Source organism: Vanessa tameamea, chromosome 5 (genome assembly GCF_037043105.1).
Source record: "Vanessa tameamea isolate UH-Manoa-2023 chromosome 5, ilVanTame1 primary haplotype, whole genome shotgun sequence".
NCBI classification, from domain to species: Eukaryota; Metazoa; Arthropoda; class Insecta; order Lepidoptera; family Nymphalidae; genus Vanessa; species Vanessa tameamea.
Window position 1 is genome coordinate 2,712,200 of NC_087313.1, and position 18,621 is coordinate 2,730,820.

Consider the following 18,621-nt stretch of genomic DNA (forward strand, 5'->3'; position numbering starts at 1 on the left):
AAATGTTCGTTAAAGTTAAAAACATGTATAGATATGTGAGTAGGAGAATAATAATTTCCTATTTATTCGTTAAAATTAAAAATGTATATTCATTTTTAATCATAATAAAATTATGATAACCTTTCATAAAAAGTGTATCCACAATTATTATTTGCTGAACAAATAAATTTTAAGGACTCAAATAGAGAACACAGTAATTATTCTTACCTATAATCGTTTAAAGTCTGCCCTGACATGAGAAAAAATATGTAACACAGATGTAATCGGTAAAATCTCAAAAAATCTCAATGCACATCGAGAAAGAAGATTGTAAAAAAATTACGACTTGAATTTCTTGATTTGACATTTCAATATCCAAGTGACAAGTACAATTGTTTCAAGATTCAACTTTTGGTTTTATTCACTGTCTCTTAATGCCTGTCAGACTTAAAATTGTTTAATGAATGCTTTTCAACCGACACATTACGTTGTTATTGTAATAAGTATTTCGTATTAGTTTCATAATGTCATTGTTTCGTAAGCCGAAGAAGATTCAAAGGCGTGTGTTTTGTGCGGACGATGACGAGGATGGTGAGCCTGAACCGCCGCCACCGCCAATTATTAGTAGTCAAGCTAAAAAGGAAAAGTCTGCTAAAAACACTCCGCTTTTGAGTTTCGCAGACGAAGGTAGGACGCCGTCGCTATAAATCGTCAGAACTGGGAAATGCTAAATATACATATGTCTAGTACAATTTGTATATTGGCCTTAATAACCAACATTAACAAAACCTTTATAGTTCGACTGATTTTATTATATTTACGATCATAGTAACTATTATAACAGTAATTATAACCTCTAAATCCCAATAGCAACAATATTTTTTACTTCATATATATATCTTAAGAATTGGACAGATTAACTTATGGTTTCAAATACGATTTTTCATACATGACTGTGATCATTTAACTTTCAACTTTAACATTATGAAAGGAGCTTTTAATCTTCTGTTTATTAGAGGAGAACATATTAGTATAAGCATTCTATATCAGCAATGAAGATATATCAAAGTTTATATGTAAGCTTTAAAATTTTCATTTGCTGACTTTTTATTTAAATAATATAGTAGAAAAGTAGTCTACATTTTTTTTTATTTATAATATTATTATTCAGTATTTTATTTATTCCTATAAAATAAAGAATTTTACCCAATTCGTCTGATGATTACCAAATGCAATCTATTAATGTACCAGGTGATTAATGTAATGCAGGTATCAATTGTAAATCGAAGAAAACAAAATAATACTTAGTGCAGAAATTATGTAAAATTTACACAACAGAACAAAAGATAAACTTTAAATACAGTCACGAGAAAATGGAATAAATGTATTTTGTAAAATGTATAATAAGCTGTTAAATCTTTCTAAGATAAATAATATTTATATTAAGTTTATATTGGTAATTAATTAGAATATTATCTTGGTTGCTGTAGTTCTGCCACTTGAAGTGCAGACACTTTAAAATATGTACAAGGTTACTTCTAAAACAAATTACTTGACCATCATCATCGTCTAACTTTTGTACCAACTATTCTCTTTAAGCCAATAAGCTTTTGAAAAATTGCTGTTAAAAAATAACTTGTTTGATTATAATTTGTTAGCAATTACCTATGACTCAGTTTTATTCATTTATTAGAATGCAATGCAATGGCTGGTAGAATAATTTTGGTTGAATATTAAATTCCTTGACCTGCAAAGTTTGTACATTACGAGCAATACCAGCTCTTAATCTGTTCATAACTAACTATTACATTATGTAACTGCTTAAATTACAGAAGAAGAAGACGGTGAAGTATTCAAAGTGAAGAAATCTTCACAAAGCAAAAGATTAGCGAAACGCAGAGAGAAAGAGAAGAAACGTGTTCCAGATGGTGATAATGATAAATATGACAATCATGATGATGAGGTAATGCTTATAAATAAGGGTCTTGATATGTCTCTTTTTGTCTATTGTAGTTTTACTAATACTGCAGCTTATGATATAAAAATAATATACAAGTATGGTCATATTACATTCATAAACACTGAATTTTTTTATAAATGATGTAATGGTGTTTCACAACTGTTGTTCAGCAATTGATTGACTTATATAAAAACTAAATAAAGGCATGTTTTATGACACGCCTACAATAGAATCTACTATTAACTAAACTACAATTACAAAAAAATAAAGACTATTTCACCATTTTGCGTAATTTATATAATGTTGTGTAGAATGACATGCCTCACTCATTGGTGACAAAATAAAAAATGTAATATGAGTAACTCACAGTCTGTGATCTCTGGAGGAAACAGAGTTAAGCTTTCCTTTGTAACACAATTTTCGTTTATGTTAATTATTTTTAAGACATGATCGGTACATAAATAATAAAATAAATAAAACAGGAAAAACAACCAGAGGAGAAAGAAAAAACGAAGCCCAAAAAAAAGGTCACACTCGAGGGCCTGATTCTGTCCGGACGTGAGGCCCTGGCGGCGGACGGGGCGGGGGACGTGTCCGAGGAGAGCGCGAACGAAGACGAAGAGGATAGTAGGGGTTTCCATCGATACCGGGCAGAGACCGTGCGGGCGGCGCTGGCCGTGGCGCCCGGACACATTCCCGACGCGGCGCTCATCCACGCGGCGCGCAAGACGCGACAGCAGGTATGAGAGGTGAGGGACTAGAGGCTGGCCGCCCGACGTCGCCCGGCCGTGTCGGCCGCCGTAGGTTCCGCCGAGCGGCGGACTGCGCCGTGTTTGGGTATTGACTTTCTTACCGATGTGGTAAAAAAACCCTTCTTTTATTGTGTTTTATTACAAGTTTTTTCTAATGGTCAAATCACAGGCGTAGAGAAAAGAATCCTGAGTGTAGTTTCATGGTGGGTCAGGCACTGCAAAGGTAAGTAATTTGTCCTAAATGTAGCAAATGAAAATAAAAAAATTCCCGACAACAATATGTACGTCTGGTTTATAAATATAAATATTTAAAAAAAGTTGTTAATAGTATTTGAAATAATATAACACCCTTTTCAGCAATATACTGTGGGGCTTATGTTATAAGAGTTTTAGTTTTTTTAAACAATACTAAACTTCAAAATATCTCAACAGAAATTTCGCATTACAGGCTCGTGAACTTGGTGACTACGTGCCTATACAGTCAGAACCGACGACAGGCTCGAGACTCGTTCGAGACGATGACGGTGACGATGATGATGACGAAGATGGAAGGATACAAGTCCGAGGGTTGGAACTGCCTAGTGATAAACCTAAACGTAAGATATACGAAATTTTATAACTCGATAATACTTTTATATACAGTCTTTTATTATCTTAATAACATATTATGTGGAGAGTTTATAGAAGATGCTAATTATTTAATTTAATTTGATTTTGCAGCACCGATATCTATGGGTAGTGGTGATCACTTACTATTTATATAGCCCATTTGTGAACAGCCTACAGATTTTTTTAATACAAATAATAAATATTCAAAGATATTGGACTAACCGACGACGCTATTTCACTTGCACGCTCTTACAGTTACAACGTTTATGAACGCTTGTGTATCAATAAACAAGAATTCAAGTGGCAACACATGATGACTACTACTATCATCAACCACCTACACTACTCTATCTCAAGGATATGGGATTTACAAAACTTTTTTAACTCCAGGGGTACTAACAGTGTGTAATTTTTTTAAAAGGTGGTACTGCTGCGGCTCTGTCTGATGAAGAGATAAACAGTGAAGCCGAAGAATGGGAAGAACAACAGATGCAGAAGGCTGTGCCTTCTATTGCAGATATTACAGGTAAGTGAACTCTTTTTAATCAATACTTTTTAAATCACGTCAGGTTATCTTCTAAAAATTTCTCCTTTCCTCCATTTCTATATACAAATATACTCTGGAAACCATAAGATGAAAAAAGCAATATAAACAACATTTGACAGCAAATTGACGCGATTTTATTGGTCGAGAGCCTGATCAATCTATGATATTCACTATGGATTTGCCAAAAACTGGCGTTTTGAACGTCGACGAAACTGTTATCGGAATTTTGTAAAGTCAAATTACATACATACATGGTTAAGTGTAATAGTATTATAAATAAAGATATATTAATCATAAGGTCTTAGTAGCGCACAATATAGCTGAGTTATTACTGAAGAAATATAAACTTTAGTTTATCTTTATTCATACTTCCATTGGAATAGGCTATATATTTATACAGCAGGAGGAGGAAAGGATAACGTAACGTAAAGCTAAGCAGACTATATAGTCTTTTGACTTATTGCAAATGTTTAAATGAATTATGCACTTGTTTCCATTCACGGCTTCGCTTGTGAGTTTGGAGGGGGGGGGGGTCATATATTACTTAGCTTGTATTTAGTCAGCATATAAGCAATCTCTATTCCAAACTTTTTAGCACTAGTAATACATTTGATGGTAACGCAACACCATAGTAAACATTAAAAATGCATTATTTCGAACATCATTCCTTTGGATCCGTTGTACTTCTAAGTGGCCATGCATAAAACCGTTTTGTTTGCAGGAGAGGGCGTGGAGCTGAACCCGTTCGCCGTGGCGCCGCCGCCGCCTCGGCTGGGAGACGCGCCCGCACACCTGCGCTCACTCAGCGCGCCCGGCGAGCCACTGCCCGCCAGCTCGCAGGACCTACTGAACGCCCTGCAGGCCAGGTCTTTATATATCATCTGATGTGAATACTTAACTCCGGCGGCGATTAAATCGTCACTATCGTTTTCAATATATATTGGTAGCGACGATGTTCTCAACGGAGACTAATCGACCGAGCAGGAGATTATATAGCGATACAAGAGTGTCCACATGTCCCGTGCGCGCGCAGGCTGGCGGAGCTGCACGCGGCGCGCGCGGCGACGGCGGGGCTGCGCGCGGCCGTCGAGGACAAGCTGCTGTGCGCGGCGCGCGTGCGCGACTCGCGGGCCGCGCGCCGCGCCACGCTGGACGCCGCCTACCGCCGCGCGCAGGCCGCCCGCGGGTACGTCACGGACCTCGTCGAGTGTCTGGACGAGAAGGTGAGGCCCGACCCGGTTTCGGTTCATTTTATTTTAACTTTACGTTGAAAATAAAAATATCTTTTATAAGTCAGTATGTGATTATAGCATCGTTAATGCAGCAAAAATGGCTTTGTTTTGGAAAATTCGTAAAATTTATATTTAAATTCCGACTTAGATATATTTTATAAGTGAAAACTTGCCAATATCCTATAAAGATTTCAAGTTATTACGTGTTTCTTTTACGTATATGTCATTAGGAAAGAGCTACATTTGCATTTTACAGATGCCTCAACTGGAGGCATTGGAGGCTCGAGCTCTGGCGCTGCACAGGCGTCGCTGCGAATTCCTGATCGAGCGGAGACGGGCCGACGTGCGCGACCAGGCACAGGACGTGCTCGCACTCGCTGGTATGCGGTATCATTTTATTCGGAACAAATACATCTTTTATTGTCATGTCTAATACGAATAATTTGTTATTCAAGGAATATAAATATTCAGAAAACAAAATTTTATGTACAAACTTCCTTAATTTTTTTTTAGTTTAGATTTTTTATATAGGTAAATATACATTATTTATATGATTATATATATATGTCATTATATATTAGACTATATGTAACACTAACTCGTCCCGCAGCGCGCGCCGGCGCGGCCAAGCCGGCCGACGGCGAGGACAAGCGGCAGCGCACGGCCGAGCGCGAGGGCCGGCGCCGCGCGCGCAGGCTGCGGCGCGAGGCGGCCGGCACCGCGCACGCGCACCGCGACGGCGACTCCAGCGACGACGAGCTGCCGCCCGCGCTGTTCCACCACTGCCAGCAGGAGACCGGTGCGCATCCGCTCTGTTCGCCTGCACGACTCGTATACTTACGCTAGCAAAGAGAAATAAATTATCTAATTATAAACAATTAATTTCTTCACACCTTACTGTGTAGTAAGGGATTTTCGAATTTCTACTAAATAAAGATAGGTCCGCAATAAGCAGGCTGACTTCTTAAAATAAGAACAAATGTTTATTAGACGTTATGTTCTTCAAATATTAAAATATCTATAATCATATTAATCCATAGCTAAAAACTTTATAATTCCTTTAAATTAGTTTATTTTAAAAATTAGAAGGTGAATTTACGAAATATTATAAATATTTACTTAACGTACATACAATTATTCAAATATGGCAAAACATCTGACTTTCATTTTACTATATATTAAAATCTTAAGCAACGATTTCCATATTTCTAAATTCAAAATAACTTAAATACTTTGCTACTGCTCCCTTAGACTCTAAATGTTCATGTGTCTGTACGCTGGCGTTCCGCAGAGGCGATCCGCTCGCTGTCGGCGCGGCTGTTCGCGGACGCGCTGAGCGCGTGGCGCGACGTGCGCGGGGTGTGCGCGCGCGCCGCGCGGCTGCGGCGCCGCCAGCCCACGCTGTACGCGGACGCCTACGTGGCGCACTGTCTGCCGCGCCTTCTAGCGCCCTACGTCAGGCATCAGGCGAGTTGCTTCTGTGGATTTTTTTAATACAATTGAAAATTTTATCACTGACCAATAGACGGATAATCTGTACAACGTCTGCTTGAAAGTAATAACAGAGTATATTACAGAGATATTGATAAATAGAAGAGATACATTATATGCAGCGCCCAGCTCAGATGGAAAACATGGCGGCTAATGAAAGCTGAATTTATGACAAATATAAATCTTCTTAAAGTCCCTTGTGCATATAGTAGTTAGCTTTTGTTATCTCACGCATACTTGCTAGAATCAAACATAGTATTTAATTGATAAATGTCGCCTTAACTTTTACTTCAAAACAAAACTACTAAAATGGAAAATGTCGTCAATATTAATTATCTCGATGTTCTCGACGAGTACTCAAAGGAGAATAATTTTTTTTTATCCAGTGGGACATTGACTTGCTGAAATTATTTAGCTTGTTACTCATTAATAATTTGTTTTACAGTTAATATTATGGAATCCACTAGCCGATGAAGACAACGAGGACTACGAAAAAATGGACTGGTACAAGTGAGCATTATTAACTATCATTTTTACTGTTTATACTAAATTTGATTAAATCAAATATTTTTATATACTATATGAAGGCATGAAAGCACACAAAAAATTTTTTGATATTTTTTTCTATGGCTGTGATGCTGTCCTTCAGCAATTCTTAGTATTCTTGTTTCCGGTTTGAAGGTTGAGTTAGTCAGTGTAAGTACGGAAACCAGAGATATAACATCTGCAAATATATTATAATAAAAACAAACACTAGTAAAAATAATATGTTCTTCGAAATATGTAGATTTATTATTTTCCTATTACAGTATAAAAATAAATTGTATAATATTACTTACAATGTCATAAGCAACAATTATGGCAATGGATCCATTTTTACTATGCAAACGTATATACTTTACATAACAATTCCTCCAGATGTCTGATGTTGTACGGCGTCAAGTCAGAGAATTTATCGAGCGATTCCGATCAATCTTCGGACGATGAAACCGAGTCGCCAACGATCACCGAGGATTCTGTAAGAGAAGACCCTGATCTTATGCTGGTACCTACTATTATCGATAAGGTTGTGCTACCAAAAGTTACCGGTGAGTTCATACTTCGAGAAATTAGATAAAATGTAAAAGTTAACGGTCAGTACGATACACACACACGAATTGCCCGCAGAGCTGGTGGAGCAGGCTTGGGACCCGCTGAGCGTGCGCGCGTGCGTGCGTCTGCGCCGACTGCTGCTGCGCGCCGCGTCGCTGCCGGCCGCTAACCCGCGCCGCCTGGCCGGCGCCGCGCGCGCACGTCTGGCAGCCGCACTCGCCGCAGACGTCTTTCTGCCCGCTCTGCCGCCGCAGTGAGTGCGCCAGCATTAAATATTACCTGATCCATGATACTCGCTACTCTTATGTGAAATTAACTGTAAAGTTATGAACTTAAAGAGGGGCAAAAGTTTAGATTAAATTCTAAGTATTTTATATTGAAAACTATTTTAAATTCAACCTTTATTTAATTGTACCGCCCTAAGAAGCGATTGTTCCTCGGAGTTGCCTTCGGTCACTGAACATAGCTCTTACGTATTGTCCATAGGATTATAGAAGGGGTGGGAGGTGCATTTTGGAAGCGCAGCTTGGGAGGCGGCGTGCGGTTGCTGCGCGCCGTGCTAGCGTTATGTGCGCCGCCCGCCGCGCTGCAGGCAGACCCGCTCGCACTCTCACTCATTGGTCAGTACAAGTAATATTATATGTATCCATTACAAATTTAATTTATTTGGTATCGTGGTCAATAATTTGATACATATGTATGTTATACGTTCGTCCCTTTTTGAATGATGTGTATTGATTTTTAAAGGCTCCGTTACATTCCTTTTTTTTAAAGAAATTAATTGTATATGCTTATTTATGCATTGCATTGGTACAGGTAATATATATGTTTATAATATAAAGTTACCGCTACTACTATGATGTATCAGAACTGATATTAAACATTTTTTCCCACAGAAACACTGTGCTGCGCGGCAGGCGCAGCGCCGGGCCCGCAAGTAGCGGCTGCCGCCGCCGCACTGGCCGACACGCTGCCCCGCAGCGGCGACCTGCGAGCGAAGGCGTTACGCCGCCTCGCCGCGCTGGCGCAGCTGGCGCTGAGCCGACTGCACTCCGACAACCCATTGCATTTGTAAGTAATTGCCAATATTACGTTGGTTGAATCTATAATCTCTTAATAATGAAAAAACGATTTAGACGATTATCATTTAAGATTTTTAAAAAATGGTATTTCATTATGTATTTATTAAACAAATACATTTCCTTAATATTCCGTTCTGGTGACAGGAGGAGTAAAGTTAAACAAATCTTTGATATATATTTTTTACGATTTGCATATATCTGCAATTTTTTTTACTACATTTAACTTTTTTATAACTACAAATAATTCTTAAGTAATTTATATTTCGACAATAATTACTTAACTACACAAATCTTTGACTTTAACATTGAATTGATGCGATTTCATTGATCGAGATCTTGAATATCTATCATAATAGATTCGAAATTTCATTAATTAGCGAAATAATGTCGAAGTTGAGATCAGAATTTTGAAAGGAATATTTAGAGTGGATGTAAGTAATTAAGTGAATAGTGTTGTATTATAACAAAGATATATTCATCTGAGACTAAGCTGGTTTAATTATCGTTGCTGGTTCCGTTAAATGAGTGGTCCAAATTTGCCTGAACTTTTCTAAAATATGAATTATTTATTTTCAGAAAAGCACTCGAGCAAGCAAGAGGTGTTTTAGCAGAAGCGCGAGCGATAGAATGACGCTGGCATGAATTTGTAGACACTTTTACTTCTGATAAATGATGCGGCTTATTGCAACTAGGGTCATATCAAATATCCAAATACTGTAAAAATGATAATATTCATTAAAAACAACTTTGAAGAAAAATTTTTCATTCGTTTTTATTTATTACTACCGATACCGACCGTGTACCTTAATATATTTTTGGGTAAGCAGCAGTTAGTCGTAGTGCTGCATATCGATAGTTAAGGTGGAAGCAGTAGTATTGATAGTCTATCAGTATTTCAAAAACAATTCATTTTAACCAAAACCTATTGAACCAGTGATTTTTCGGTAGTATTATTTCCTCAACAAAATTAATTCAGTTGGCTTTCTAACGACACTATATTTAAATAAGTTTAACTGAATTTGCACCAGTAAAGAGTAAAACAATTCAAAACAGTGTCTGTTATAGTGATTAAGTGAACCAATAAATTTTAAACTATACCCTCCAGTTCAAAAATTAACTAACCTACATTACTGATATTAAAAAAGCAATACTAGCAAAAATCACTGGCTATCGATAGTACAAAACCACCGATAGTATTGATACCAAACGATACTATCGATATCTTGAATAGTTTTCAGTCAACTATTAATAGTCAAACTATTAATTGTTCTGCAACACTAGTTAGAAGACATAGTTCAGTTCGCAAGAGGGGATTGTAGGGATTCAAAGGACCCGCCTGTTATGTTCAATTCTTTACTTTAAATTAAACAAAATTTGGAAAGAAAATTGGTGTAACATTATACATGATAAACCTATTACATAGTGGCTCAGAATACATTTATTTCACAATAAGAAAAACGTTTGGAAAATCATATTTCTATTCTAATACAGCAACTTTATAGTTTTTATGATTATTTTTTTTTGTGTTATTTAATTAGTAAACAATCATTACTTTGTTATATTAAGTATATAAAAGAAATAATTATGATATGGAAATTGCAATAAAAAATCACTCATGCAGATATAGTTATTTATTATTTAAACATCCAGAGTTTGTTAATAAAATGTCTGACATATAACTTAATACTAAATTATTCAATTCAACATCAATTAATAATATATGGTATGATTTTAAAATTTTCTAAAATTTAACATCAAAAACTACATATACTGGGGTTTTGTTCAATTTTATCATTTGAGAATTAATTCTATTATTGGTTATAAATGGTTATCATAGACATATATCTAACAATATATTCTGGTAATAGATGAAAATCATATCACTTATTATTGTATTGAACTGTTAAACAGTTCAATACAATAAATACTCTATCACTTATGCCATTTTCTCATCACAGCCACAGTCCAATCAGTCATAATATCCTTGGAATTAAAAGTGTACATAAAATGGTCTTAATTATGTCTCTACAATAGTAAATAGTAAGCATACTAGATGAGATAAAACTGCTAACATCGAACTTATAACATGATAAATTAATTAATTTTATTTTTGTTATATTGTGATCTTTTGTTACTTTCATTTCATCTGTAGATTGTTCATTGCTAATTACATAATATTCAATATATATTCAATAATAATATAAAAAGACAATTTTGTAACAGTACTTTGTTACAATTTAATTATATTTTAAATGCTTTTATCAAATCTTTCTATATAAAGCATATAGGTCTCCCTTCGAGATTAGTAAATTATATTTTTCCTTCGAATATGTTTCAGAGAACAATTCTAGCCTTAAGAATCCCATTTTACTCTTCAGCTAAATATGTTTAAGTATTTTCAACGTCAATAATTAATTTAAATAAACCATCTCTGTCTACACAACAAAGTATATTTGCAATATCGCCTCGAGTCATTGGTATTATTGGGTTAGCTAAATATGCAGTGCCGTCTATAAAACTATATGGTCTTTGGGTTGAAATCTCAATTAACCCTTCCATTAGTTCAATTTTATACCAACACAGTATAGCATTGGCATCACCATCATTAATAACCGGTAGATTAAGAACATCAGGTGTAAGTTGATTACAATCACCAATTTCTATAGGATCCGTCAGTGGGGTATATTCCAAATGTGTATAATCGAGATTAAAATTTTGTGAAACTTGAAACTTGTTGATGTGTTCAGATGCTTTATACCCCAAATTTTGATCATAAACTCTGTTTATGACATCCAACCAGTCACTACTGACAATCTGTCCCATTAATGTTACAGTCGATGGCATGAACAAGCCACCCTCAATTAGATGAGTCTTCTTCAAATATTGACCTATCTCTTTAAATTGGTAATCAATATCTCCACACAAGTCAAGTGAATTAACAAATATTACATGAAATTTCTTATTGCCAAAGGTCCGTTGTGACCATGTTTCTCCAACTAAAATGCTAACTTTGCGCATATCCATATGGTTTGCTCCAAAAACTGTTTCAATGAACAATTTATCGTGATGAGTTTTAGCATAGCACACTAAGGATTTAATGCCTCTTTGAAGCATATAAAATCCATACAAAGGAAATGGGTTTAAATCTATTATGTTAACTTCAGATAATTCTGTCATTTGTCCCAAGGATATGCAGGTCATTGCTACACAACTTTTTATCATCTTCAAATATACAGTGTCATTTAAGAACCGTATTGTCTCTGGGGAGACTCGCATGATTTCAAATGTATGATCTCTTTCCTTCATAGTCAACTTTTCAGATTTAAGGAAGAAGTCGATAGTGAATGTATCATTTAATTGGACTTTTCTGGGTACACTATCAAAGAAAACAGCCTGTTGCCATGCTTTGGCTCTGTTTTTGTCTCTTGGATCTGTTGTAATAATTATGTTCTCTGTTAAATACAAATTGAACCAACCAATATAGGAATTAATTTGTCCATTTTTCAACACTTTGTTTTCTACCACATATGGTTTAGTGCTGTAGAGTTTCTCATTAATGTCATTTTTATCAGTAAAATCAACTTTTATAACTGATTGTGGTTCAGTCATATATTTGATGTCTTTGTATAATTGGACATCATCACAATCATAAGTTTCATCATCAGCTATAATGTGAACATGGAGATGACATATGTTCAAAATAGATTTAGTTATTTGGCACAATTGATACTTGGATTTGAGAAATTCTGAATCCACACCCATAATGAAAAATTCAGCTTTTTGGGGCACAATATTTGCATCACCCAATAATAAATTTTCCCATGCATGAGACAAAGACTGCAAAATATGCTCTCCAAATAGTCCTGCATCAAACAATTCTGTGATCAAAAGAGAGCATTTATGATATCCAAAGTCTGAAGAATCCATTAATGTAGACATTTTATTGAGAACCATTACTGCCATGCGTAATTTGTTTTCTTCCAGTATATTCATAGCTAGAGAGGTCATCACTTTAGAACTATCACAAGCTGTTATTGCCCATGGCTTGCCTTCTGTTGCATACATTGCCAGCAACCCAGTTCCCGTACCTAGATCGAAAACTCTCGTCTTATTAGGCACTACCATTTTATTAATAGCAGCGCGATAGCTTGCATTGCGGATTTTATCATTCAACATGCGAAAATGCCACCTTTCAATCAAAATATTTTTTACTGTATTTATATTTTTTTCAGCGTTCACGTCTCCAGAGTCCACAGTTAGCGCCTTTTGAAACTGGATCAAAGCTTCTTCATACAAACCAAACCTGAAGAGGTATCTTCCAATGTCATTTATCAAAAATATGTTATCCGGAAAATAAAGCATAGCTCTACTAAAACTGGCGAGTATACCTTCAATTCGGTTAGCGTCTGCCAGCAATTCATTATATTTGGTTATAACAGTACAAAATTCAACTTCCAAAAATTGTTTTAATTGCGAATTTTTTTCAAAGGCCTTATAATATAAATCAAGAGCTTGGCTATAATTGCCTTTTGCTGCAAGTTGTCTAGCATAATTAACGAGATCGCTTCCGATAGTTGCCATTGTTATGAAGATACCGGTAACAATACGGTTTATGATTCCAAACTTTCCTCAGGACTTATCTTGCTGTTTGACTGTTAACGTTGTGTTATTTCTTCTATCTTATAACTTCACTCTGCTCGCGCAGTCGCACACATTCAATTTCAAAATATTGATCGATTTAATCGCGAGTCGCGTTAGTACCGGATAATTTGACAGTTAATGTCATAATATACAGACTGACAATAAAATCTATAGGTCTCATCTTGCCTCGCCACTCGTGTCGCTCAAAATTCAAATCAATAGGAATTGGAATAGGGAGATAAAATAATGCTTAATAGCTTTCTCGTTTCTTTCGTAGCCAACACCCTATCAAGTAACATGAAAATTAAAATGTATTAATATATTATTTTATTTGTAGTCATCATCATCCTCCTGCCCTTATCCCAAGTTTACTTGGGGTCGGCGCAGCATGTCTTCTTCTTCCATACTTCTCTGTCGGACGTCATCTCACTAGTAACATTCTTTCTAACCATATCGTTTTTCACACAATCCATCCATCGTTTCTTGGGTCGTCCCCTACCTTTATATCCATCCAAATCCATTCTCAAAACCTTTCTCACAACATGGTCCTCATTCCTCTGCATAACAAGCCCATACCAAGACAGCTTTCCAGATTGCTTCTCGGTTACCGGTGCCACTTTCAAACTTCCTCTTATGTACTCATTCCTTACTCTATCCATTCGCGTAACACCACACATTCCTCTCAGCATTCTCATCTCCGCCACATGCAATTGTCTTTCAGTCATCCCTTTTATAGCCCAACACTCTGATCCATATAGAACAGCAGGTCTGACCATGGTCTATAGATCTTCCCCTTAAGTTTAAGGGGAATACGGGGATCACAAATTGTTCCCGTAACCTGCCGCCATTTCATCCACCCTGTGTTAATCCTGTGCTTCACCGTTCGATCTATTTCGCCATCGCCTTGAATGAGTGAACCGAGATACCGGAAGTCGGAGCAGACTGTATTTTATTTGTAGTATTGTTATAATATAATTATAATACATAGATTTCGAAAAGTATTTCGAGCGCCTATAGTCCCTTGGATTGAGAAGATAGCGGATGCACAGAATGGTGCCTAGCCTTGGGGGAACGAGGGATGAAGTTGAATGAGACGAAAGCGACGAGTCGCCTTCCGACTTACGCCAGTAATAACCGGTCAGGGTTGTTTCTGAGAATACCCGTGTAAGATCTGACTGGAAGCAACGACGATAAGTCACCACTGCGATGCAGACTGGAATCCCGTCATGCATAGTCTAGAGGCGAGCTTCACCTGAAACGCAGAACGGCAGACCCTGTGAGGTTTGGATGAAACTCTGTTAGGAATCGTAGGGGCCACGTAAGCAAGATCATGAGCATATGCAAGAGCAATGAGACAAGATCTCATAGCCCCTCTGATCCGTGCCGAAGACGGCCATTGTAGTAGTTGTCAACCCGATTGAACCGTCCCATTCCCGGTGACCCTTCTTAAGGTTTCCTGCGTGTTAAAAAAAGATGAAAGTAATGAATATACGCGAATGTGTAAACAGTCACTTAAGGCAGCACGCATGTGCAAATGTGGTTTAAAACACTTAAAACATAAACGTGTTTATATATTCTCTGACATACGGTCTTATATTCTATACATATTATATTGGTGTACATCGTTGACCATGCTCCATAAGGCTTTACCGATATTTATACCTTGCGAACCTTGTTCCTCCGTGTCCCTTCTGTTTACGGAAACGTAGATAAACACGAAAATAAAGGAAACAATAATTTAAAAAAAAAGGGGTTTATATTCAATATGTTGACGGCAACTTATTTATTTCTATTACTTCGAATTCCTTTTTTTTATTTAAAGAGGAACCGCTCCAGTCTTTTTAATAAATAAATAAATAAATATTGGACAATATCACATACATTACTCTGATCCTATTGTAAGTAGCTAAATCACTTATGATATGGAATATCAGAAGTAACGACGGTACCGCAAACACCCAGACCCAAGACAACATAGAAAACTAATGATTTTATTCTACATCGACTCGGCCGGGAATCGAACCCGGGACCTCGGAGTGGCGTACCCATGAAAACCGGTGTACACACTACTCGACATTTAAATCATATTTAAATGTAAACAAACGAAAAGTAGGTTCAAAATAAATAATTTATAAATGCAACTCAAATAAGCCCACTTTAATTATTGATACAATGTGATTCATATATATACTTCTATAATAATGTTAAAAATGTGAAAATAACTCGGTCTGTCGCTCTTTCACTACCAAACCAACGAACCTAATGTAATGAAATTTGGTAAGAAGCAAACTTGAACTCCAAGAAAAGACAAAGTCTACTTTCTTTGCCTAATACATGACAACCAACCCCTAAAACGCGAGCGAAGCCGCGGGCGACAACTAGTTGTTATTATATAACAATAGATGATAGGCAATACAGATAGATAGTAGATTTAATAATAATAAATTTAAAAAGCTCCAAAAGCTTTGACTTCTTTACAACATAAACGTCTTTATTATGAATAATGAATATCGTTTGAACTCAAAAAACCTTATTGAAACATCGTTCGTCTACCTTCGTCCATTACGAAAGAGCTGGCTAGGGGCTAGACTAGTTCGATACTGGCGGTTTATGCTAGCCTGACTAAAAGTAGGTCCATCACATATTCTACCGTTAAGTAGCAATATTTAGTGTAGGTACCTACATATGTTCCGTTCTGACGGGTGACTGCCATGCGGTACGCATTGATTACGAAGTGATTTTTAATATTTGTTATTGACATTGGCAGGGCGGCCAAATTTGCCCAACTGCATGCCTATATATGTTGTATGTATATATACATATATTTTTTTGATACCAATGAGAATTAATAGAATTATAAATAGTCAACAACAAAGCTCATTTCTTTATGGGAGCCGAGATGGCCCAGTGGTTAGAACGCGTACATCTTAACTAATGATTGCGAGTTCAAACCCAGGCAAGCACCTCTGAACATTTATGTGCTTAATTTGTGTTAATAATGCATCTCGTGCTCGGCGGTGAAGGAAAACCTCGAGAGGAAACCTGCATGTGTCTAATTTCAACTAAATTCTGCCACATGTGAATCCACCAACCCGTATTGGAGCAGTGTGGTGGAATATGCTCCTAACCTTCTTCTCAAAAAGGGAAAGTAGGCTTTATATAATTTCTTTATTCAACTGTCTAATCACTCTAATATACTCCAACCACTAAAATCTTAGGTGATATCACTTTTTTGGTAAATTCTGGCACAAATAAGGATGTACTGATTCCATTTAACACTGACAGACACCACAACCTCATTTAATAAAATCATCCATCATTATTTGTCAGTATTCATCACATTTTTCTTAAGGCAAACAAAAGAAAAATTTTAGATATTCATCTACCTAATATAAATAAAAAAACAATAATTTCTTTAAAACAAAAAAATTGCAAGAAAATCTTAACAATAAACTAATAATATTTTTACTAGCTTTTTTAGCTATTTATGTATTCCTTTAATAAAAAATCATACCAAAAAGTGTATACATACATGTATTTTTTCAATTAAGAAAACACTACAATAGTTAATTTTAAACACATATTAAATATCAATCACCAAATTTCAGTTTATGTGGAATTCTTTTATTTTATATCTTTAGGATTTTGTTTTTGATGTAATCTTCATCTTATCCTTAAAAGAATCAGTGATAGATCTTTCATAAGTTCTCATTTATCATCTCCTAAATGAGACTATTAGACAATCATTAGTACAATTAAGCCTACCAGGTAACTTCCCATTAATTTAATATTAACTTAATTAGAGGTTCTAAGTAATTTCGACAATAGTACTCCAAGGTCCACCGATTACACTGATAATATTGGGGTTATGATATGACTTTTTAAAATATTCCAATTTTTCATAATCCTTAGGAGAAAATCCAAGCTGTCCATATTTATTACAACCGGTAGTCCAAATAGTATTATCTTCAAGTAAAATTGCTGAATGTCTTGTTCCACAAGCAATGTCTTTTATAATCAACTCAATTTCTTCACCTTGATCATTATAAATATCCACGGGTCTTGGTATGGCGTAGTTTTTTTGTCCCTTTCTTTCTAAATTTTCTTCTCCATCCTTATTTATATTCATACCCAATTGTCCAGTATCATTCCAACCCCAAGCATACAAATCTCCATACTCACTAAGTGCCAGCGAGTGCCAACCTCCAGCCTTGATTTTAACTATTTTTATTCCAGCTAATGCCTCAACTTCAGTTGGTAAATCCAAATTGGTTAAGTCACCATGTCCAAGTTGGAGTCTCCTGTAAGAAAAAATTGTATTGTAGCTTATTGAATTTAATTATAAAGTTGTGCTATTCAATAGCAGGCATATATTTTAAGTTTACCTTCCATTTCCCCAAGTGTATACTCTGCCTTCAGTTGTAAGTAACATGTAATGTTCATATCCACATTCTATGTCACAAGCTTTTCCTACACATGTATGTGTGTCTACATAACTCGGTAACTGTCCAGTATAAACATTTCCTTCAGATGTTAAATAAATAAATGTATTATTAGTAGCTGCAAGTTTTATTACGTCATCAGTTAATTTTGATTTTTTTACAGCATTTTCCAATATTGGTTCTTCGTTAAATTTTACTTTTTTAAAATCTTCTGTTTCAAAGTCAAAAAACCAAATAGATCGTGTTACTGCCTCTACTAATATAATCATGTAATCATTACCGGTAATTAGAAGGCCTGATGCCTTACAACTCTGTTTCTTTTCTTCAGGTACTGGTATTTTAACAATCTGATTGTCTCTTCCATGCCATGATCCAGCAATATAAAATATGTTATCAATATCGAATATATTATACGACCAGCATGAAGTGATTAGTTTCGCTTTTTTAAAATCAAATTTACTTTCAATTTCAGGATGAATTATTTCAAATTTATCATAAAAACTAATATTTTTTGTCCAAGAAAACCACTGACCGAATAAATTCGCTCCTGTCACAATATACATATTACCCCTATTTTAATGCAAACAGTAAAACAATTAGATTTACACCAAACCGATACCCTTCTTTAAAATATTGATACAATTTATTATAATTTACAAATTCCTTAAACAGACATCAATATAAAAAGCGAAACATTGCGATAGCAAGCAAAGTACTATTAGCTTTAGCGAAATGTCAATAATCAACAAGAGTCAAGACTGGACCGTATGTAATTGATACAAATACAAAATAAG

The 18,621-nt window shown here is 35.7% G+C and overlaps 3 protein-coding genes across 3 annotated transcripts; 1 reads left to right on the plus strand and 2 right to left on the minus strand.

Annotated features, from left to right (window-relative positions):
• Positions 1-338: 338 nt before the first annotated feature.
• Positions 339-9,503, plus strand: LOC113392704 (PAX3- and PAX7-binding protein 1). Its single transcript, XM_026629245.2, has 16 exons — positions 339-666; positions 1,812-1,942; positions 2,422-2,679; positions 3,140-3,287; positions 3,722-3,826; positions 4,569-4,713; positions 4,881-5,070; positions 5,336-5,459; positions 5,690-5,878; positions 6,371-6,546; positions 7,016-7,080; positions 7,489-7,658; positions 7,738-7,915; positions 8,149-8,282; positions 8,559-8,733; positions 9,321-9,503. The coding sequence occupies exons 1-16, from the start codon at positions 504-506 to the stop codon at positions 9,373-9,375; spliced, it is 2,406 nt and encodes an 801-aa protein (XP_026485030.2). The 5' UTR covers positions 339-503; the 3' UTR covers positions 9,376-9,503.
• A 1,556-nt stretch (positions 9,504-11,059) lies between these two features.
• Positions 11,060-13,480, minus strand: LOC113392705 (protein arginine N-methyltransferase 9-like). The gene has a single exon (XM_026629246.2). The coding sequence runs from the start codon at positions 13,323-13,325 to the stop codon at positions 11,133-11,135; it is 2,193 nt and encodes a 730-aa protein (XP_026485031.2). The 5' UTR covers positions 13,326-13,480; the 3' UTR covers positions 11,060-11,132.
• A 3,426-nt stretch (positions 13,481-16,906) lies between these two features.
• LOC113392347 (RCC1 domain-containing protein 1) lies at positions 16,907-18,527 on the minus strand. The gene is made up of 2 exons (XM_026628730.2): positions 17,771-18,527; positions 16,907-17,686 (listed from the first exon to the last, which is right to left on the minus strand). The coding sequence occupies exons 1-2, from the start codon at positions 18,388-18,390 to the stop codon at positions 17,194-17,196; spliced, it is 1,113 nt and encodes a 370-aa protein (XP_026484515.2). The 5' UTR covers positions 18,391-18,527; the 3' UTR covers positions 16,907-17,193.
• Positions 18,528-18,621: the final 94 nt, after the last annotated feature.

Bases quoted from the DNA above. Each gene is read 5' to 3' on its own strand.
- LOC113392704 (XM_026629245.2), top strand. From the start codon at position 504: ATGTCATTGTTTCGTAAGCCGAAGAAGATTCAAAGGCGTGTGTTTTGT. The intron at 1,943-2,421 runs GTAATGCTTATA...TAAATAAAACAG, and splicing joins ATGACAATCATGATGATGAG to GAAAAACAACCAGAGGAGAA. The intron at 5,879-6,370 runs GTGCGCATCCGC...GGCGTTCCGCAG, and splicing joins CCACTGCCAGCAGGAGACCG to AGGCGATCCGCTCGCTGTCG.
- LOC113392705 (XM_026629246.2), bottom strand. From the start codon at position 13,325: ATGGCAACTATCGGAAGCGATCTCGTTAATTATGCTAGACAACTTGCA.
- LOC113392347 (XM_026628730.2), bottom strand. From the start codon at position 18,390: ATGTATATTGTGACAGGAGCGAATTTATTCGGTCAGTGGTTTTCTTGG. The intron at 17,687-17,770 runs GTAAACTTAAAA...TTTTTCTTACAG, and splicing joins TACACTTGGGGAAATGGAAG to GAGACTCCAACTTGGACATG.